We start from the raw sequence: 23969 nt of genomic DNA, 5'->3' as shown, positions 1-23969 counted from the left end.
TCATCATTTACCCATAACATTTTAACATGCCAAAAAACTTAGAAATATTTAAATAAACTAAAGGCTCCACATGAAGAAATGACAGACCAGCCATTCTTTCATTCAAATGGTATACAGGGAAAAGACCCTGTCTATCAATAAGGCTCACACATACACCTAACCGAAGCACACTTCATAACAAAGGATGCACGTATGAGTCCCCAAATAAATGCACACATGACTGGCAAAGATACTTAGAATACTGAAGGTAAGATAAGGTCTTTTCCCATCCATTATTTGTTTTCTATGTTTAATCATTTAGCAAATATTTAGTGAGAATCTACTAGGTACCAGGCACTGTTCTAGGCACCAGGGATGTTATCAGGGGACAAAACATATCAATCTTTACTGTCTTAGAATTTTCACTTGTCAATAAATATTTACCATCTGCCTGTATGATGCTATTACTGAAATAAGTGCCATTATGTTAATAATGTTAATAGAACATGGCATTCAATGTAACTGTACTCAGTCACTGGTGAGGTTGGATATGAAAAAGGCAAGTTGTAAATGTATTTTGACCTGCATGATAACAGCATGATGATGATAAAAATAGAGCAGCAGTACAAAATATTCTTAAGAATATGCTGAACAAGGATATAAAGTGTAATACCTCACTCCATCTTCAAATGTGTAGAAAGAGAGGTGAAAAATGAAGCAATCAAGATGGATTATACTGACAGGGGTTATTTATTTGACTCTAATAACAGACTCCTGAATTATTGCAAATAATCAAATATATAACGAGAAAATAGATAATCTATTCTATTCCATGTTGCAAAATAGAATGACAATGACTTTCAGCTCAAAAATCATGACTAATAAGTATGGAACACAACTTATTGATAATTTCTCCTAAGTTTTGCCTAATGAAATCGGTCCTTTGTAGACACTGATGTCAGGGAACTACCATCATAAAGTTGAATTCATGTCCACTTCAAAGAATCCCACAAACCTCAAATATTTCTGTGTCATATATAGGAAGGGATAAAGGTAACTTCCAGTTTATTAACATTGAAATTGTTAGCCATATTTAAATTAAAAAGAAAACACTTCACACATGTTTTTTATACAACTGAAGATCACCAATTAGTTTAACAGAATTTAAAATACCCTCACCAGGTGATTATTAACTGGAATGTATGTAGTAGCTTATTCCTTGGATATATATATAACAAAAATTAGGAGCATCACTAACTTTCCAAGGACAGAAAGACAGGAGGACCTTTTTTTTTCTGTTCAGGTAAAAACAAAACCTGACCATCACCAGAAACACTGACTCCTTCTTCACTACTTATATCCATCTAAAGAATCATTTTTATTTCCAAAGATTTGATTATAAATGTGTTATTTTCAAGTAAAAGTAACTGTACCTCAGAGGTGTAGTAACAATGAATCAGGATATTTAGAGAAAGATTATCACTGCATTAGCAACATTTATGCCCATCTTTCTATACAATGAAAGGCCTCTGTCAGTTGTAAACAGTATGGGAGAGCTGCCAGGCTATGTGATAAAAAATATAAAGCCATAGAGTAAAAAACATGTCTCTACTGTTTATGCAGCTTAATACACACATTCGTTAACATTAGTGCTTCATGAATTTTGTAAGAGAATAACAATTTTAAAATATCTGAAAAGTTTAAAAATCAAAACATACAAGAAAAAATTTTCTTATATCCACATTATTATTCATAAGACTAATTAATTTGATTAATTCAAGTTAAATTAAGCATATCACATATTTTATTAAAATATATATCTCAAACGAAAATGACATGTGAATTGAATATCAAAGCACAAATTCTAGGATGTCTGAAAGTTCAAAAAAGTAACTGGAAACTTAAGGAATTTTATTTTATACCTCTGCACATTTTTGACCAAAATAAACAACACTTTCAACACTTGCCATTTTCATAACAAAACACCAGGTGGTCCTCACCGCCTCCCCAAAACAAACATTCTAATAGTATATAGTAAATCAGCCTTTACACACAACCACAGATTCATGCCAACACAGCAGGAATATACCTATGAAACATATTGATATAAAAGAGTGATATACTGCATACAAATTTTCAGAAAGGGGAAAATCATATTCCTTAAACTTTCAAAAGAAGGGCCAAAATATATATTACTTTAGAATTTATAATCTATAATTTTCACCAAAATTGTAGTCATTCTCCAAGTGCATTAACCTGTTTTTATTTGCCATGATACCTCCCTTTGGAAAAACAGAAAAACAAATTACTTCATCTAAAAACAAATATGTAAGAACATAACGAAGTATTTTGTGTTATGTTGGAATATAAAATTTAAATGTTTGAAAATCCACATATTTAAAAAGCATAATGAAAACATTTTCTATAAGCTAAAGTTTATTGAAAAAAATGATATTTTATTTCATTTGTGTGATCCAATTTTGGACTGTTCCATCATAAAATATGGGGAAGAATTAAAAATAACTTATCTCAAAAAATAAATAAATAAATAAATAAATAAAAATAAAAATAACTTATCTCTAAGAATTCATTGTCGGTTGGGAGGGAAAACTCTAATTCTTATTATACTGTTACTGATACTAATTTAGCAGAAGAACTGTCTAGACAGATTTAAGTCTAGGTCTATTTACTCTTCCTCATATATTCAGAAATCATGATAACAAAATAATTCGCAATCAATTTTCATTGATTACCCATAATTTGAACATTTAATGAGAATGTTTATAGTTTCACAAATGGTTATCACTTTCTTATCCTCACCAGTGTTATAGTGATACTGCATCTGGGTAATGGTTAAAAGCTTTAAGAAATAGTAACAACAATACTGTTTTATCTCAATTATTAGCAGTTTATGGCTTATTTAGAGCCTCACTTCTTCTCTTGGCCCAGACTTATTTTTATTTAAGTCTTAGGATCTGAGCTCCTCTAGAGAGCTGTTTCCTGCCCATTGTTAAATACATTATTTTAAACAGTTTATCACTGGATTTGGCATTAATGTTTTTTCCACTTAAAGGATAATACTGGACATACAAATAGAGACAACCATTTCGCCATCTCAGACATGAAGATGCAGATTACAAACATTTGCTTCATAACATTTTAAACAAACACCACACTAGCAAAATTTAAATCATCAGCCACGACAGCTTGTTATTAACTTGGATGTGTTATATCTGTACCAAAACAGTACAAAATCCTAATGAAGTAGTATATTGTGGGCTCTATTTTTAGCTAGTCCACTGTACAAAAATGCCATTAAGTGATATAGAGATCATAAGCAGCTGAGAAAGGAAGGTTAAGAAGCAAAATAAATAAGTAAATAAATAAAACAAGCATTTAGAAGCAAGCAACACATGCAGAACAAGCAAGAGATTAGTTTACATGAAGAAGAGGCAACTTACATGGCTGTTGAGAAGAGAGCTTCTGTGAGTGGACAGACCGTCAGACTTTTGCAGCGTCTCAATCGCCATTTCAATCTGATAATAGATGTCATTAAAAAAAGGGCTCAAGACAAGATAGTAATAAAAGGCTCACCAGAGAATTTTTGATAGATTCTTTAAAGTTCAATTTCTCCTTCAATGGTGGCTAATGAATAGCTCTCACTAAATGTGTATTTCCCCCTTCCTCCCCCCAATCCCAGAGAATAACATAAAAACAGGCACACTAATAATAAGCTCAATCATAAAAGTAAACCTTTTGAATATTCCACAATTATAATCAGAAGGGAGACCTGAGGAGCAGGAACCCCAGTGGATTGTGCTAGTTAAAACATTCTTGACTTTCATAGTTCAAGATGTTAGATAGTAACCTCTCTCTCTAGTCTCCCACCTAAAAAGTATTTAATATTTGCCCTATTCTGTCACAAAAGGAAAATAGTACAGATTTTGTATTTTACATACATTAATATTTTAATGCAAATGTGCAGACACCCTATTAATGTTCAAAAGTTACTAAATCTAACCATTTCTCTCTAAACCCTGTATTAAAACTTGGAAGTGGAGCATCATTAGTATAGACACATTTAGACGTAAGCATGGATCCTATATCATATTTTAAGATGTGGTGGTGAGGCAGAGATATTAGAAATGATAGCAGAAATGGAATGTAGAAGAGAAAATAATTCAGAGCCAACAAAGAAAAGGGACAACCACAGAAACAATTTTATTCTGTGTAATCTCAGTGTATGATGAGTGATCATAACACCTTAATTAAGCAGGAGGTGCCAATAATAAATGAGATGTGCTGTTGATCCCTTCATATTTAAAGATAACTATCTCTGAGCTCCTAGCACTACAGCATTTACTGTAAGATCAGGGTCCAAACACCCTGTATTTGATTACTGGATTTTATTAACAACATTAGTGAAAGTTAAATTTTAAAATCACACTATATAAGAAAGAAATCATTATTTTTATTTTTGCTACCTGATCAAATCAATATTCATATAAGCAGTTAAGAAAAATATCTCATGCTTTAAAGCATAGATTAGTTATATTTTACACTAGCTATGGAAATTAACGATGCCTTGAAATGTTAACATACTGCCTACTCCTATCCAAAAAAAAAAAAAAAAAAAAGGATGGCAAAATCCATAGCAGAGCAAAGTCTTGTTTTTCCCACCAAGTGTCCAATTGCTTTATGGTAGAATACTTTATAGATAGAATGTTCAGTCTCAATTATGCCAACATTAAATTTAGTTTCCTTAGGAATTGGTAGCTTTAATTTTATGTTATTTCTCCAAGTTACTGGTTCTTCTTTCTCAGAGTTAATAAAATGTAATACAGAGAAGGATGTTAGATTAGAAATTATAGAAAAATACTCTTAAATATGTATTAAAAGAATTCATAAGGCGATAGAACACAATTTATTATTTTGTTAAATTTTTTTAGGTCACACACTTAAGTAAACTGGCTTCTGAAATACTCTTTGCCAGATGGAATGTTAATGTATTTCATCATTATACTTGAAAATAAACTGATGAAAATGATACTGTACAAGCCAAAAAGAGTAATGTAAATTCTACTAAATTTACTAAATGTTAAATTGTAAAACTAAAGAATCTCAGTATTATATCTCTTAAAAAGGTATCAATAAGTATTCCTACTTTCAGAGAGAAAACATGTATCAAGAGATAGCTGAAGAGTCCCATCCTTAAGTGACTGTAAATCTCCTCTAGGAAGAATTTGCTCAAAACTCTAATTTGCTAAAATGCCTACTTTTTTTTTAAGTTTAAATATGGAAAATTTGAAATTAGATTTTAGTTTATTTAAAAATAAAATAATCTGTTTCCTGTGATTTTAGAGGTTTAGGTGAAAGGTAAAAATCACCAAAAATGTAAGAGCAGAGCAATAATGTGGGAGAGATCCTCATTCAGATTTGCTTGTTAACAGCAATTTCCATTTCTTTATGACTAAAGGATTTGTTGTTTTTGACAATTAAAAATTGAGTGCAGTAAACAAACATTTTCCATTTCTTCCCTAAACTAATTAAGCTTTGGACTAATAGCTTAGCTTGTTTCCTTTCCTTTTTTTGTAAAAATAAGTTCTCTGAACTAAGGTATGTTATAGCCCAGTTGTGTCTCTTAACAATCCTAGGACTGAGCGTCTAATAGTGCACACGTTCTCTCCACGATTATCTAATGCTAGGATACGTGTTGCTTTGAGGTTTAGACTGGTCCATGGTGATCCTGTACTACTGCCTCATAATCAGGTAAGAAGCTATGGCAACTACTCTTAGATCAAATGGTGGGATGCTCTATTTGAGATGAGATGTTCGGCCTGGAAAGCTAGGCTTGTAAGTGTGATTAATGGAGTGGGTGAGACTTAAAACTGCCTGTATGAAAGAGCAGGTAAGAAACTGATATTCCAGACACAATGGGCACACAAATTCTTAGAAAAATAAGTCTTTTCTGGAAGATAAAAAAAGATACTTAGTAATATATTAATACTTGGGGCAAGTTAAAACCCTCCAGATTCACCAGGTAAAACAGGATTCCTATGAGAATGGAATCTACTCTGAGGGTAGTTATCAGAGAGAGAAACCCTTGCTCCAGTGCTACTGCAGAAACATTTTCAGAAACTGGAAAAGAGGATTTCACACTGTGTTTAGAAACATCATTGAAATATTAGAAGACTGACCACTCTTTCGGTCAGAAAAATGACAGAGATCAATGAAAAGTTTTCCAGCTATAGGAGTTACAAGTGTGGGATGACCAACCTCAGATGCTACCCCAACAGAATGCCTGGCAAAGTCTGAAGAGTCAGAATTCGGGAAATGTGGAGAGCTTCCTACATGCACAGGCCAGGTTTCTTCCTGACCACACAATAGCAGGAAGATAGAAGACTGCTTTGCAGTGTGCTGCATGACAAAGCACTACGGAGCATAATTCTAAAGATCTGGTTTGAGCATTTGCTGAGAATAGTTTACAGTGAAGACTATTCAGGGAAACCCAGACTTCATCAGCAGGGACACCCATGAGTTTTGCTCTGAGTGAAGCCTAAATTGGGTGAAGAAAGAGAGGAAGGTAACACCAGTTGCTACGACAAAACAATGTCTGGGTTTGTGTCACCAGTTAGGAACTGGAGAAGTAAAGTAAATGACTCGGTTCCCACAACCAAACACTGAATTCTCAAAAGACAGAATACCAGGGCTTCCCTCATTTGGGCAAAAGTTTCTCCATACTAAGAATGTGACCTAAATATCAGGCTGCAGACTCTTTTCCAATCACTGAAATGCTAACGTTGCCTTGTTAGAATCAAAGGACAGGTGGAGAGTCTCCAAGCACCCAGGGTAACTTGAGGCTAGTAAGATATTCACCCAAGAATCAGTGTCATGATACGCACTTGGAAAAGTCACACCAAGCCCTTAAGAAAAGAGGATGAGAGGGCACAGGAGAGGGGTCAAATGCTGTCTGAGGTCTGGTAAATACAGTGTTTGTATTCTCTTTTCCAGAGCTCAAAGAGATCAATATTGTACTTTTACTAAAGCAGCAAATATTTTTAAAGAGAAAAATGTAACAAGAAAAAAGCACTTTGCCTATTATTTGTAATTCCCCATCATTATTTATAATTGGTATTTATGGTTCCCTGTTGCCTTTTCACGCAGGAGAATCCTTATCACAGGATGGCATCTTGTTTTGCAGAGCTATCATCAGGCTTTAAGTGCTCTGCTGGAGGGTTGAGAGATTTGAGGAGACTGGGACCTGGGCAGAGTGGAAGGGAACGTTCATTGGCAGATGATGGGCAGACTGGGGAGGACAGGTGGTGCAGAGGGGCTCTGAGGGACTCTGCAGTGTGTGACCCTTTACCCTCAGCTCTTTCCTCCACAACATCATCAGTAAAATTGATGCCACTCACACATACCTTAGGTACAAGGAGTCAAAACTGGCTGGAGCACAGGCTTCATTTAGGGGCAGTTGATGCTGTCATAAAGGTAAATCTCAGGTTCAAATGCAGAGAAACTTGGAGAGGTATTGAGTCTTTTATTTATTGTTGACATTAATTTTGTCATCACCATTACTTCTAAGAGAGAGAGTTATTTAAGTAATTCTGGAAACAGTTGTTTTAGAGCTAATCTTATTTCAAACATCAGGATGCATCAATGTTGGGGAATGTCAATCACCTTCAGTGAAAAGGAACAGGAAGGTTGACCTCAAACTGAGAGATGCTGAATCTTTTTGCAGGAGTTGCTCAGGGCCAAAAAGAGGGTCCCCTGTACATGTGATTTATATACATATTATGGGCATCTATTCCATGGCCCAAATAGAATATCATAAATGTGGACAGTTAGAACTTTGTCTTAATGTAAATATCGACCATTCAATTACATGCCATTAACAGAAGGAAAAAGAATAATTATATCAACTTATTCATTGTCTATAGGTCAAGGCATTTTCTAGTGACTCTGAAATGGCTTTTAATCTTTTTTAAAGACTGAAGGTCAAGATTGATATATTCAACTACCACTATAATTAAAATTGGTCTCATTGGTAGAAATTATTTCCTTTCTAGAACTAAGAAAGCAATTTAAAAATAGAAAATAATACCACAATGTTTTATGATTTATAAAGTCTTTTTAGATTAAATCTCATTTGATCTTCACAATTTTGTGAAACAGCAAAGGCAAGCAATATTATCTCCTTTTCACAGATCAGAAAATTGAATGTCTCTGGGATTATATAGGTATTTATACGCCTGGAGACTGGAATCCAAGATTTATCACTCTACATTCAACATAATTTCCATTTTATACAAATACAACATGAACATCAATCAAGTGGAAATATCACTGTTTTTAACAAAATATCTTCTGAGGAGTGGCTTTTAAGATTAAAATTTGTTAAATGATTTGCTATTAATAAGATTCATTTTCTAATAGAAAGGGCTTAAATATGATGAATAAGCATTGCTTGAAAATGATTTCAAAATGATCAAGTTACAAAGCAACAAAAAGTTTTGAATGATAGTTAATTTTACTTATCATAAAATAGTTATATAATGATTAATTTTCTTATTAATATGGGTTATTTTATTAACCTCACAAGTTAACATTTTTTAGAGAAACATCATTTTTGTTTCCTTGTAAAAGGAAAGTAAATTCGTTAGAGAAACCCAATGAAGAGAATACACTTAAGACTGGAAATTTCCTTTGTGATAACTTTTCTCCTGAACTCTTGACTTTACATTTTGTTTGAATTTGAGATCAAGTAAGATACAAATGGGTTTCCCCTGGTAGCTCAGCTGGTAAAGAATCCACCTGCAATGCATGGTACCCTGGTTTGATTCCTAGGTCAGGAAGAGCCCTGGAGAAAGGGATAGGGTACTCACTCCAGTATTCTTGGGCTTCCCTTGTGGCTCAGAAGGTAAATAATCTGCCTGCAATGTGGGATTGTACACTTGGGCTCGATCCCTGGGTTGGGAAGATCCTCTGGAGGAGGGCATGGCAATCCACACCAGTATTCTTGCCTGGAGAATCCCCATGGACAGAGGAGCCTGGTGGGCTACTGTCCATGGGGTCGCAAAGAGTTGTACGTGATTGAGCGACTAAGCACAGCACAGCAAGACACAAATATTTCTACTTGGTGGCTTGTTTAGAAAAAGTACCCGTGATCGCTGACATGAGCCATGTGACAACTGCCCTATACCTGTTAGAAATGACCACCTCCTGGTGTGTTAGTGTGTATTGGATGGCGGGGGACTTTCACAGTAAGTATTTCAAACCAGGAGCACAAAGGAAAAAACCCTTTCACTCTGGATTTAGTCTATATAATCACAACACAGGTGTTTTCCAAGTGTGGTCCTAGACGCTGGTTAGAATCATCTGAACGTGTGTTAGAAATGCAAAACAACAATAATGAAAAAAAAATAAAAAGAATGGAGCTCAAATTCAGTGCTCTGTGACAACCTAGAGGGGTAAGATGGGATGGGAGGTGGGTGGGAGTTTAAGAGGGAGGGGACATATGTATACCTGTGGCTGATTCATGTTGATGTATGGCAGAAACCAACACAATATTGTAAAGTAATCATTCTCCAATTAAAAATAAATTTTTTAAAAAAGAATGAAAACTGCATCCTGGCTGCTCATATGTGCTGCTGATGCTTTGATCTCTTCTCCAGTTTTTCCAAAGCAGCACTTTTCAGAAAGTAAGGTGTAACCCATTAGTAGGTTATGAAATCAACTACCCTGACCAGCATTTTTTAAACATTAAAGAAATCAAATAGAGTAGAAGAATACTCAAATATCCTGGCACACAGTATGCGTAACTTTGGCTTCAGTCCTCCGTACATGAATGTATATTATATATATAATAGTCATATGTGTGTGCATGCAAGTGTGTGCTCATGAATGTATGCATGTATGTAGGAGTAGTAAAAGGCTACAATGTAACGGTATTTTCACTGTAGACTGTGGCCCCCAAACATTGAATGCTCTGCGTGACCAGTTAGTCCCTTCTAGTAACTGGATCCCTTCTAAGGATCTACAAGTGTTTCTTGGGCCCGTGAATCCCTGCAATGCAGACAGAAACAGCTCACTGAAGCTAAAGTTGTGAATACAATACTACTCTGTAAGTTGTACATTCAACCGATATAGAAATCAACATGTGAACATATTACTCCATAGCAAGTATGAACATTAAAGAAAAGTTTCAATGAAAAATTCAGGACTGGTTGTTAACTATTAAAAAAATTTAAAGTGCCCAGAAAACACACTTAATCAGTTTTGCTTTTCATCTCTTGAATCAGAAGTAGCTAGTATCTTAATCTTATACATTAAGCATTTAGAGAAAAGAAGTCTTAGATATTGCAAATGTTTAACTGTATGAAATTTTTTTTACTCAGTTATAATTTTATGACATCTAAAAATTTTTTTATTGTTTTGCTTTCAACCTGAAGTTTTGGCAATTTTGTATTCCCTCAAGCTATTTTGAAATATTGATAAGAAAAAAAAAAAACAAAACAAAACATCTACAAAAGATACTTGCATGAACTGAATGTGTTCTGAGAACATTTGGTTTAACTAAGTGAACTGAAACCACTGCCATTTTGGGCTTCTATTATGCTGCTGCTAAGTCGCTTCAGTCCTGGCCGACTCTGTGCGACCCCACAGAGGGCAGCGCACCAGGCTCCCCCGTCCCTGGGATTCTCCAGGCAAGAACACTGGAGTGGGTTGCCATTTCCTTCTCCAATGCATGGAAGTGAAAAGTGAAAGTGAAGTTGCTCAGTCGTGTCCGACCCTTAGCGACCACATGGACTGTAGTCCACCAGGCTTCTCCGTCCATGGGGTTCTCCAGGCAAGAGTACTGGAGTGGGTTGCCATTGTCTTCTCTGAGTCAATAGATATGTGTATTTTTAATCTTGATTAAAATTTCCTATTGCTCACCAATCCTATACCAATATAGTTTCTTAAGAACATGGGACTGCCTATTTCCTTATGCCTTTGCCAAGGTTTACTAACTTTTTAGTTTTGCCTGTGTGAGAGAGAAAAAATAGTATCTCTTTGTAGTTTATTTTTCATTTCTTTTTCAGTAGATTGCTTCTTCAAATGCTTTCTTCATTTTTGGTCTTTTTTTTTCTGAAGGATTTCTAAGAGTGGTCTGTATATTAAATGAATTCATGCTTTGAATATAATGTTTCAAATCTTGATGTGAGGTTGTTGCTTCACTGTTGCCTTTTTTTGTTGTGGTTTCTCTCATATGGAATGTTTTTACTTTTATGGAGCTGATCACACCAATGTATTTTTTTGTAGGATCTAAATTTTATATAGTTTCCCCATTATAAGAGAATGATAATAAAAATATTTTTCCTTCCAAGTGAAATTAATTTTTATATTTGGAGTAATGTATGGAACCAATCTAATTTTCTCTTTCAAATAGTTACCCAGTTGTCTCAAACATCATTTATCAATAGTTCATCATTTTTCTACCCACAGGCAATGCCATTTTTATATTCCTAAATGCATTTGGCCTATTTATGATTTTTAGTCTATTACTGGCCTATATTAGCCTATTCATGTGCATAGATAATTGTTTTAAGTATTAATTTTATGTACATTTGAATAACTGGTATGGCCATTTGTATCCCATGTCATTCATCATTAGTTTTCTTTTTACACAACTTTCTTCACTATTCTTGTAGGTAGGTTTATTTATGTAAACAGCCTTTCTTAGAAAAGAAAAAACCTACTGGTATCTTGATTGAGATCATATTAAAATTTTTTAAGTTAATTTATGGAGATTCAAAATATTTGATAGTGAAACTTCTTCAATTACTCAAGCTTACTTTTGTGTCCCTTAGGAACTTTAAAAAGTTTTATTCAACAGCTAGATCTTGCACATATATTATTAGCTTACTGCCTGGTATGTTTTGAGTTTATTATAAATTATGTCTTTGCTTATTTTCTAACTACTGTCATTTGTATCTAGAAAAGCTATGGATTTCTTTGTATATAAATTTTGTACTAAGTCACATTACTAAATTCTCCTATTATTTGTTACAGATTTTCATTTGATTCTCTCTGATTTTTTTATCAAGTATACAGTCATATCTACAAACTCTGACCTCTTTACCCCCTTTCTAATTTTATATTTCCTTCTCCTGTCTAACCACCTCTTTCCTATAATTTTGAAAGCACAATTAATAAATCACATCTTCCTTTCTCACAAGGTGATGAGAAAAGTTACTAAAACTTATAGTGGGTAAAGTTAAAATAAATGAGTTAAATTACTTTAACATTCTAGAGTTAGTTTACAAAATCCCTAACCCATGAAATTTTGGGGCACCAATTTTTTTAAAGTCTAGATTTTAAAAGAAACCAAATAATTCCATGGCCAATAAATACAACTGTAGTTGTGCTTGCTGAGAAAGTGTTAACCAAATCACATGCTTTTGGAGTTTGAACTCATAAACACGGGAATACGGAAAAATTCTCTCTCATTTGAGAATTGACATTTGGTCATAGGCATCATGTGATCTTTAGCCTCATTAAATTAAAAGACATGGATCAGCGGAACAGGCAGTATTAAAATTTTATGGGTCTAAAGCTGACTCATACGTAACTCACAGATGATAGTATATTTACATTTGCTAGCAATACATTTTATATTTTATCTGGATCACACAGTTTCCACAAATGAAACATCAGTGATTTTTTCCATCAAAATCTATATTAGTTTCAAACTAGTAAATTAGCTTGCAATTTGATTTAGAAATATAAGGAGCAAGTGAAAAGTTATGCAACAGGTCACCTGGAACATAGTTAACTTCCATATTTATAATCAGAATTTACAAACATCATTAAACACTCCTAATCTAGATTTTGGCTGAAATAAAATCTACCATTTCTGGCATGTTGCAACATACCCGGGGTTCTGAAATGCTGTTTGAGTGTGAAATAGCTAAACATTAAAATAACACATTCTATTTTGCTTTAGAAATTCAGGAGGACTCCATCAGCTATGCTAAGGAGTGGCTGAAGACCCCATCATTTTGTGTGTCTTAACCTTCTACTTTATCAAGTTTTCTAAGGGTGGAATGTCTTACAACCTTAACCATAAAATTACTGCCTCTAGATGTTATCAGCTTCAAGACTGGAGCAGTGTGAAACTGACTGACAGCTGAATGGAATATAGATAAAGCAATGGAGACTACAAGTCACTCAAAGTCCCATTTAATTAGGTGCTTTGAAAATAAGTTCCCAGAACCTTCAGTCAATTCAGGATTTAGTGCAGAAAGCAGAAGATTCATGGTACTCTTTCAGAGGAGTTTTATTTGAGACCTCAGGTTGGCCTAGGGAAAATGGGACATAGGAAAAGAGAAAATACGAAGATTATAATGGACTTACATACTTTTGCCAAAATAAGTGGAAAAAGTAGTTTTGCTTTTCATTTTTAAATCATTGAGGCTATAAGAAAATTATTTAAAATAGAAATTTATTATTTCTATAATATGCAAAATGTAAAATAACTGTGATTTAAATATAACATCACATTTCTAACAAAACATTTCTTCCAAGCATATCTATATATATGACAATTAAACACATTGTCATCTCATGTGATTATGTTACTTTTCTATCTCTATATAGATATAACAAGTAATCCAACATTATTTTAACATTTTTTACCCTTTGGTAAGAAGTATGGGCAGTACTGGAGAAGGCAATGGTAAGCCACTCCAGTACTCTTGCCTAGAAAATCCCATGGATGGAGGAGCCTGGTAGGCTGCAGCCCATGGGGTAGCTACGAGTGGGTTGCAACTGAGCGACTTCACTTTCACTTTTCACTTTCACGCAATGGAGAAGGAAATGGCAACCCACTCCAGTGTTCTTGCCTGGAGAATCCCAGGGACGGCAGAGCCTGGTGGGCTGCTGTCTATGGGGTCGCACAGAGTCGGACACGACTGAAGCGACTTAGCAGCAGCAGCAGCAGCAGCAGCATGGGCAGTACAGCTCCTTCTAATATAGCCATTTCCCCTTAAATATAAAGAAGCCCTTCAAGTACTGATAAAAAAAAAAAAAATCTCTTGACACATACTGAAGTGGGGAAAGAAAAAAGCTAGATGTTTTATTTTTGTTACCAAAAAAAATTTAATGAGCGGGAAAGAGAGAGACATTCTGCTTATACATTCAGAAGGTATCTCTAGAGTGATACTCAAAGAACTCGGTAACTGTGACTGCCTCCTAGGAGAAGAACTGAGAAATGAGTGAGAGAGACACTGCATGAAGCACTTTCTCTTATCTTTTGAATTGTGCAACTTAAGAATGTACAACTTATTCATAAAAATAAATTAATAAAAACTTTAAAAGAAATAGCCATTGGTACCACGCCAGTAAAAAATAAGAAAACAAAGTCATTTTATGAAGCACTATCTTGTGAAGCACTTTCTCTGTGTTCTTGCCCGAGAAACCACATGGATAGAGAAGCCTGGTGGGCTACACAGTCCACAGAGCTGCAGAAGAGTTGGACATGACTTAATGACTAAACAATAACAAAATGTATTCATCTTCCTAGAAAAAGCATTCTCACATACCATATCCACAAATGTGGAAATCCAAGGATAAAGAAATAAAAGCATTAAAATTCTTGACTGAATTCTTAACTTTCTATATATTACATAAGATAGCTCAAACTTTTACTTAAATAGCCATAGATGGACATTCAAATTTTCCTCCAAACAACTGAAAGAAATTACAGTATTTTACATTAATCAAAAGAGACAGAGATACGAACAATACTAGTTTTGATACATTTACCTTGTGCCTTTGGTGGGATCTAATTTTAGCAAGACTCATTTAACATATATAATTACTAAATGCATGTACAGAAAAGTAGAAAATTAGCTTTCATAGCACAGTCTCAAAAATGATTAATGCAATCTTATCCAGTTAGTTTCCTTATCAAGAAGAAAAAACAATTCCATAAATAACGATCTAATTATAAGAATACAAATGTTATTTTATGGAGGAATGAGTAAATAAAGCTTCTTACAGCAAATTGCTAATTACTGTATAGTTTCATATAAGATAAACTATGTTGTGATGAGTATAAAAATATCACTAACTATAATCACAAATTTTTGATCTTCAAGTGCAAAATGTTTTCAGGTTCAAAATTGTAAAAAATATATTGTTATATGAAAAATAATTTAGCTTTTAAAGACACATAAGGAGACCCTCAGTTCAGTTCAGTCGCTCAGTTCGACTCTTTGGAACCCCATGAATTTCAGCACGCCAGGCCTCCCTGTCCATCACCAACTCCCGGAGTTCACTCAAACTCACGTCCATCGAGTCAGTGATGCCATCCAGCCATCTCATCCTCTGTCGTTCCCTTCTCCTCCTGCCTCCAATCCCTCCCAGCATCAGAGTCTTTTCCAATGAGTCAACTCTTCACATGAGATGGCCAAAGTACTGGAGTTTCAGCTTTAGCATCATTCCTTCCAAAGAACAACCAGGACTGATCTCCTTCTGAATGGACTGGTTGGATCTCCTTGCAGTCCAAGGGACTCTCAAGAGTCTTCTCCAACACCACAGTTTAAAGGCATCAATTCTTCGGCGCTCAGCTTTCTTTACAGTCTAACTCTCACATCCATATATGACTACTGGAAAAACCATAGCTTTGACTAAACGGACCTTTGTTGGCAAAGTAATGTCTCTGCTTTTGAATATGCTATCTAGGTTGGTCATAACTTTCCTTCCAAAGAGTAAGCATCTTTTAATTTCATGGCTGCCATCATCATCTGTAGTGATTTTGGAGCCCCCAAAAATAAAGTTTGACACTGTTTCCTCTGTTTCCCCATCTATTTCCCATGAAGTGATGGGACCAGATGCCATGATCTTCGTTTTCTGAATGTTGAACTTTAAGTCAACTTTTTCACTCTCCTCTTTCACTTTCATCAAGAGGCTTTTTAGTTCCTCTTCACTTTCTGCCATGAGGGTGGTGTCATCTGCATATCTGAGGTTATTGATAGTTCTTCCGGCAATCTTGATTCCAGCTTGTGCTTCTTCCAGTCCAGCGTTTCTCATGATGTACTCTGCATAGAAGTTAAATAAGCAGGGTGACAATACACAGCCTTGACGTACTCCTTTTCCTATTTGGAACCAGTCTGTTCCATGTTCAGTTCTAACTGTTGCTTCCTGACCTGCAAACAGGTTTCTCAAGAGGCAGGTCAGGTGGTCTGGTATTCCCATCTCTTGAAGAATTTTCCACAGTTTATTGTGATCCACACAGTCAAAGGCTTTGGCATAGTCAATAGCAGAAATAGATGTTTTTCTGGAACTCTCTTGCTTTTTCCATGATCCAGCAGATGTTGGCAATTTGATCTCTGGTTCCTCTGCCTTTTCTAAAACCAGCTTGAATGTATGGAATTTCACAGTTCACGTATTGCTGAAGCCTTGCCTGGAGAATTTTGAGCATTACTTTACTAGCATGTGAGATGAGTGCAATTGTGCAGTAGTTTGAACATTCTTTGGCATTGTCTTTCTTTGGGATTGGAATGAAAACTGACAGGCAGATGTATTTAGAAGAAGATCAAAGCATAATGAGTTGAGATATGACAGCAGTCAACTCTTCTACCTTAATGTCCATGTTCTCCCAAAATGTTAACAATAAATAGATCCTTAGCATTAATTTAATGAAATGTAAAACATGTATTCAAGTAGTAACTTACTGAAGTCATATGCAGTGATGTCCCAAGAAAAATGTTACATAATCTTTTGAAAAATTCTTATCTAATATTATCAGCAGGAGATGCCTTTTAAATGTAAGTTTATACTTATATTTAAATAACTAAAATATATATACATATATAATGTTATACACATGGACTCCATTGACCAAATAAAAGAATATAGTAAGTAAAAGGAGAAAAAGTATTTTGACCAAATCTGAATATTGGTAGTTTGTACCATACTACAGTCATCAAATAAAATTTAACATGTTACCATCATTATCTTTTGAAAAATTCTGAAATGTCTCTATACCTTGAAAATTGAAACATTTTACAATGCATAGGAAAAATAAAAGACTAAAACATGTTTATGTAAAATATTTTTTCACTTAAGGTTATAAAACTAAATATATACTCAAATATAAATTCTCCATTAATGTAGATATTCTTGTAGTGTAAGAAAGATGGTTTTATGTCGACTATTAGATTAGGTAAGAAAATATCTCAAGTGCTAACCATTTATTTTTCTTAGTAGTGGCTTCAATTTCAAGTCATGACCTCTTTTTATTGGCTTATCCTGAACAGTAGGTTTGCACAATGGAGTAAACCTTTCTGTGGCAGAAAATTATTCCTAATGAATTTAAATGAAAGTATTTCTATCTAGAAAGAGGTCAAAGGTAAGAGAGAATCAAGGCAACTATTCTAAGAACTGGAGCAAGAAACCTTGCTAACCAGGAACTGAGTAGAAGTACTAAGTCTGTGCTGTTCCTAAGTCCTCAAATTTAATTAGTTTCACATCAACTGAATTAACAATTTATTCCATTTATTATAGGCTGTTAAGGAATAGCCCAATTGACCATTTCCCTTGAGGAATTCTGGCCGCAGTAGAGGCCATTCCTACACAGTTAGTTGCATCAGTCTTGCTATAGATGAGAGCTTGAACACTAAAGAATAGTCAGAAAAACTGAACTTATATGGCACAGTCTGGCTCAGTGTCTGGAAAAAAATGGCTTGCATCTTAACCAGGAAGTTGTTAAAGACTGTGCTCATCGACATTCTTCGTATGGTTCTACAGTGAATGAAAAAGGTACATGAAAATAAGCAAATCCCCTCTAATAACACGGCACCTACCCCAAACTCTAGAGTTCTAGTAGTCTAAGCACCTATACTGCACAAATTTTCTAGCATCTGGCAAGAGGAGGATGGGAGGAAATGTTAAACAGGTGTCATGGCACTTAAACTTTGTTAACTTTATTATAGTAAAGAACAAAGATGAAATTGTACACCGCCTATCGTGAAAGAAGCAGATGAAGACCTTCAGCACGACTGAGGGGGGATCTAAATCACATATAAACGGTGGTAGTAAATGCAAGGTAACATAAGACTAACAGATGTATATTTAGTTAATACATATCTATCATATGCCACTAATTTGTGTGATTTCAATGAGGGCACCTTAAGATTTTTCTATGTAAAAATTATTTCTTTAGGTAACATTTAAACTCCTTTTGGTAAAAAGGAAGTGTTCTTGTAAAAATGAAAACAAAGAAAAAACCACCCTTAACAAAAGCTTAAATATGAATGCCTTTTAAAAAGTGTAAATTAGTATGTGCAACTGATACTAGGAATTGATGATTTGTTTTTTTTTAAATAGTTTTCCCCCTATTTCAAGTTGGTATAAGTCAATTATTTTGTGTTGGTCTAATTTACCAATTAATATAACAAAAATTGCACTGTATTTGTGTAATGGATAACTTAAGGAGTCATGCCACTTTTTATATTCTATATAGGAAAGAAAGAAAAAAAATCAAACTATAAAATTTACCCTGTTAAAATCTGTACCTGAACACATGACCTGAAATAATCAACTTAGTTATCTCAGTAGTGTTAGCACTAGCAAACTTAGTAAGCCTATATCCAGCTCATGAGGATGTTTAACAGCCAGCTAGAAATCAATGTGAAGGGAAGCAGGAATGTCTGGGGAAGGTGAAGCCGGAGCGGGTGGGGGTGGAGCAGTGATAAGCCAGCCTAAGAGAGGTGGATGAAATGAAAGTGGGAAAGGGACTCTTCCTCTCCATTTTCCCAGATTTCCTAAGGCCTTTGTAAGCGGCAAGTACTTCCCTTTCCACTGAAAAGACTGTCTGGGTGACCTTTATGAGCAGCGTTATAAAGTACTGGCACCTAATCTATCGCCTTTCCTTTTATGGGAAATATACAGTTATTTTACATCCAAAATATTTTACAATTCCTTTGTAAATATGATTTTAAAGCTGAAAAGAAATTAGGAAATCATTTAGTCTAACTAATCCCTTATTTCATTGACAAAAGAACTGAGGTCAAGAGAATCTATGATTTAGTTTCTAATCTACATAAATATACCGATGTTACTGAAAGGTTTAGAAATGCCATATTTAGTGTTATTAAAAGCAAGAGGGAAATGGATATTAGAAATGCTTCCAAAACACAAAGAAAAAAATGGAACATCTATTCTGATGTTAGTAGGAAAGAGTTAATTAAAAATAAAGGGCTTTAAAGACAGATTAGGGAAAAGATACTAAATGATGAAGGTATGAATACATGGTAATCATTACAAACAGAAAATATATAGAGAAAATACTTACCAAGTATATATTATATCATGAAGAAAATACACAAAGTGAAAAATGTAAAGACTCTCACATAATTATTTTCTATTTGTTTCTATTTCATTATAAGAACAAATTATATGGTAGGAGTACAGAAAAGGGGTACATGCACTTAAGTAAAATTTCCAGGCCCCTTTTATATGAAACAACTGTAAAATCAATTCCATTTCTACTTTGGCTAGGTGGTTCTAAATGATTATTCTCCCTATGCTTAGCTGAAGTAAAAAGGAAAGACCAGGTTACAGAGTTTGAGGACATCAAAAACTGCACAGGTTTTTATTACTATTTCTATCATACCATTTTAGCACATTAAAATATCTTGTGTCAAAATAAACATATTAAAGTTTAAAAACTTGAAAACTCAAATATGTATTTGTGTTCCTAAGTTATTATTTGCTCACACCTATGATCAGAGCCAAATTATTAAACGTTTTTCACTGGAATGAAAATGAAAGTGGCAAAGGACTCATCCTAAGGCCTTGATAAGTGGCAAGTACTTCCCTTTCCACTGTGAAAATCACTGTCTAGATGGCCTTTGTCAGTGCTTCCCAAAGTGTCCCTCCGGTTCAATGTAAAATAACTTCACAAATGGGTAAGCATGCCTAATTTTACTCTGTAAGCACAGATTTTAACATACATTAGAAAAAGTCACATGCTAAAACTTCTCAACACATTCTTGCCCCAGCCCAGTGTTTTTTTTTTTTTTTCTCTCTAAAGAGAAAAGTGTATGGAAGAAGCCACCAAGAAGCTGAATTAAACAAATAAAAACTTAAAATACTTACTGTCGCTGGGGAAGCCCGAGTGGTATGTGTCACCGAGTGTCCAGAATTCTCCATTGAGTTGCCGATCAGATAGGTTCCTCCAGAGCTGCTGATGAGTTGTCCTCCCGTGACGCCCATCTGAATCCCACCGGTGCCCACCATACTGTGAGACGAGACCACGGTAGTCACCTGTGCAGAGCTCCCTTGAGTATCAAAGTAATTCCCTCCAGTGTTTTGGCTGTACATCTGTGTTTCTGTGTAAGGGTAAGTTGTTGTTCGGCTTTAGAAGAAGAAAAGAAAGAAATTTACTTATATTATCTTATTGTTTTTCCAGGGTAAATACATGTTTAAAATATATCAGCTTAGCCTTTGGGACATGGTGAGTTTTGCATTTTGTGTGAAACTTCATTCCCAGAAATAGCTGGGCTTACTTTCCAAATTAAAGGTACATTTATTTAAAAGTACCTCAACACTTTTCTGCACAGTATAGAGTTTTTGCCACTATTGGGGCCTACCTCAAGTGTATAAATAAGCTCAGGTCTTGTCCCTTCAGGAAATCCTGCTGTGTGACTTCTTAAATTTCTTATAAAACTTCCTGCAAATCCCAGTTTTAGGAAAGCTGGGATCTGGAATGAATAGGGGTTGACAAGTCAGCTCCCCAAACTACTTCACACTGCTGGTGACTTGCAGGAAACCTCCATGACTAAGGTAGTATGCATGAATCTCTTTCTAACCACTAGGCAGGATCTTGAGCAAAGCATGTGCCCTAAATCCCTAACTCTTTCTTCTTTACACTCAAGCTTCTCCTCAATGAGATGACTATGCCACCTCATGTCCTCATTTTCTGCTTTCCAACAATAATAGTCAAGCTTCTGCCCTTAGCCTTTCATTGAAAATGCTTTTAATAAGGTCACTTGTGACCTCATTTAAATACCAAGCTAAAAGGCTGCTGTCAGTCCTCATCTTTCTTGACTTATCTGCAGTACAATGTTGTTGACTATGCCATGTTGCCCTTTCCCTCCTTGCCCTGTTCTGATTAAGCAGCTTGTTTGATGGATTTAATTTTCAATTGACTATATCGTACATTTTAACACGACTTTTGTTTTTATTTTGCAATTAGTGTAGGCTCTCAAGAAGTGTAAAAAATAGTAGGAAGGTGTAAAATACTTTTCTTTTAAAAAATTCAAACATCAAATTAAAATTCCCAGTGTTTTTGGTCATTCTCTTCAACACTACATCTCAGAGTGAGCCAGTACTGACAATTTGCTGTAGATGTCTGTGGACATTTCTATGTATATGCAAGGTCTTTCTGTTTTAATCTTTCTTGTTCATTAGTTTCTATGGCATGTCTCTTTCACCTTTTAATTTTTTTAACCACAGTGTTTCAAGAATCTTTTGGAGGCTCAGTTTTTTTTGGCATATTAAATAGTAATTTTCTCAGGTCTCCAATTTTAGCTCTTATCTCTTCTCACTTTTATCCAGACCATACACTTTGATCATATACTACATGACCATGTGCATGTTCGTAAGTTCATACCTCCACTCTTCACTTTCTAGTTTCACTGTTGTTGTTGTTGTTCAGTTTCTAAGGTGTGTCTGAATCTTTGCAACCCCATGGACTGCAGAAAGCTAGGTTATACTTTAAGAGTTTTAAATCTAGATTTCTGAGTCACTTAAGTATCTCTGCTAGGGAAGCCCTGATATTTGGGAGGTCTCCTATGTAAAAGTGAAGGTATACCTAAAAGGGAATTCTTTTCTCTCCTGCTCTTTTTCCTATATTCCCCCCTCTCAGCAGAGGGCAGCACCACAACACTCAGCTTTGGAAATTATTGCTAACTCTTCTTGCTCAGGACTTCCTAGTTTGCTCAGTGGTAAAAGAATCTGCCTTTCACTGTAGGAGGCGAGGAGATGCAAGTTCGATCCCTGGGTTGGGAAGACTCCCTGGAGGAGGAAATGACAACCCACTCCAGTATTCTTGCTTAAAAAAAAAAAAAAAATCTATGGACTGAGGAGCCTGGCAGGGTGCAGTCTATGGATATGACTGAGTGCACGCATACTTTTCTTGCTCAGATTGACATCAGTCCTAATAACTTTACCTCCGAAACAATTGTCCAACTCTCCTTTCCATTCTTGTACTCACTGCCTTAACTCATAATGAGTGAGTAAAGTGAAGTGAAACTCTCTCAGTCATGTCCGATTCTTTGTGACCCCATGGACTGTACAGTCCATGGAATTCTCCAGGCCAGAATACTGGAGTGGTAGCCTTTCCCTTCTCCAGGGGATCTTCCCAACCCAGGGTCAAACCCAGGTCTCCTGCATGGCAGGCGGTTCTTTACCAGCTGAGCCACAAGGGAAGCCCAAGAATACTGGAGTAGGTAGCCTATTCCTGCTCCAGCGGATCTTCCCAACCCAGAAATCCAACCAGGGTGTCCTGCATTGCAGGCTGATTCTTTACCAACTGAGCTATCAGGGGTCCTTTAACTCATAATATTCTCCATTAAAATTGCCTTCTAACTAGTTTTCCTTCTTCTATTTGGGTCTCTTCCAATCTATCTTCAACTCTGATGCCAGGGGAATATTTCTAAAAGGAAAATATGAAAATTAAGCTTTTCTTAAAAACCTTTCTGTGATTCTCTCTTGCCTTGGGAAGAAATTCACAACCCTTGACCTGTCTTCTCAGGGCCGATGCTGGCACAAGCTCCGGATTTGGTACCAGCCATGTCTTCAAATGATTTCTTTGCTCACACCACACTGACCTTGATGCTGATCTCGTGTAAAGCACTATCTTCTCTTGTCTCTCTGCTACATTGTGTAGGGTTTCCCCTGTCTGGAAAGCCTTTACATGTCTTCAACTCTCTTCCTTTGCCTAAATCACCCTTAAGCTCTCAGTTCAAGCATCACCTTATCTCAGAATTACTCCTCTGCACCCCTTGTATTCTATGGCCACTCCTTACAGGACTGTTATGTTTTGCTCTCTATACTTTCCTAACCCATTGCACATACCTGAAATATAACTCTCAATGCACTGTTAATTACCTTAAGTCTTCATACTCCCATGAAATTATGTTTTATTCCCATCTGTATCCTTAACACTTAACATAACTATTGCTACATAGTGGGCTCACTAATCAACAAATAAAATATGACTCTACTTCAAAGTATATTTGGCATAATAGTCACTTTCATAAATTTCTAAAACATACGTTCTTTTTTTGCTGTTTTGTTAAAGCATGAGAAATTGGGCTAAACTATTTTAAGATTTTTCTGTATTATTTAAAATAGGTCATTTAACCCATTATAAATTATATTTATATTGCAATTTCTAATGCAAATTTCAGTAAAATAATACGAGTGCTCCAACCAGTCCATTCTAAAGGAGATCAGCCCTGGGTGTTCTTTGGAAGGAATGATGCTAAAGCTGAAACTCCAGTATTTTGGCCACCTCATGTGAAGAGTTGACTCATTGGAAAAGACTCTGATGCTGGGAGGGATTGGGGGCAGGAGGAAAAGGGGACAACAGAGGATGAGATGGCTAGATGGCATCACCAACTCGATGGACATGAGTTTGCGTGAACTCTGGGAGTTGGTGATGGACAGGGAGGCCTGGCGTGCTGCAATTCACGGGGTCGCAAAGAGTCGGACATGACTGAACAACTGAACTGAACTGAAAAGTATTCAACACTGGGTAAAGTTACTGCTTTCCAGAAAAAACCACCACAGATCAGGTATAAGTTTTAGTTTCGGATGATGACAGAAACAACTCCATACAGAATATTTTTTGTTGTTTTTTTTTTACACATAGAAAAGTATTTAAAATACACATTTCTTCTCAATACTGCTGTATTTTCCAACTGGAAATCTAA

The 23969-nt window shown here is 35.3% G+C and overlaps 1 protein-coding gene across 6 annotated transcripts in view; it reads right to left on the bottom strand.

The window, feature by feature from the left end:
• RFX3 (regulatory factor X3) overlaps nucleotides 1–23969 on the bottom strand; it is a 332033-nt gene that overhangs the window by 87792 nt on the left and 220272 nt on the right. For 5 of the 6 annotated variants that reach the window (XM_024996137.2, XM_002689615.6, XM_024996136.2 and 2 more), the window contains 2 exons: nucleotides 20128–20386; nucleotides 3441–3515 (listed from right to left, as the gene is read on the bottom strand). In XM_024996137.2, coding sequence (XP_024851905.1) covers nucleotides 3441–3515; nucleotides 20128–20386 — 334 coding nt within the window. The remainder of the gene's footprint in view (nucleotides 1–3440; nucleotides 3516–20127; nucleotides 20387–23969) is intronic. The other variant, XM_059889441.1, reaches the window with a different exon arrangement.

The sequence above is a fragment of the Bos taurus genome, chromosome 8 (assembly GCF_002263795.3).
Source record: "Bos taurus isolate L1 Dominette 01449 registration number 42190680 breed Hereford chromosome 8, ARS-UCD2.0, whole genome shotgun sequence".
Taxonomy (NCBI): domain Eukaryota; kingdom Metazoa; phylum Chordata; class Mammalia; order Artiodactyla; family Bovidae; genus Bos; species Bos taurus.
This window is presented reverse-complemented; position numbering and strand designations above follow the sequence as displayed.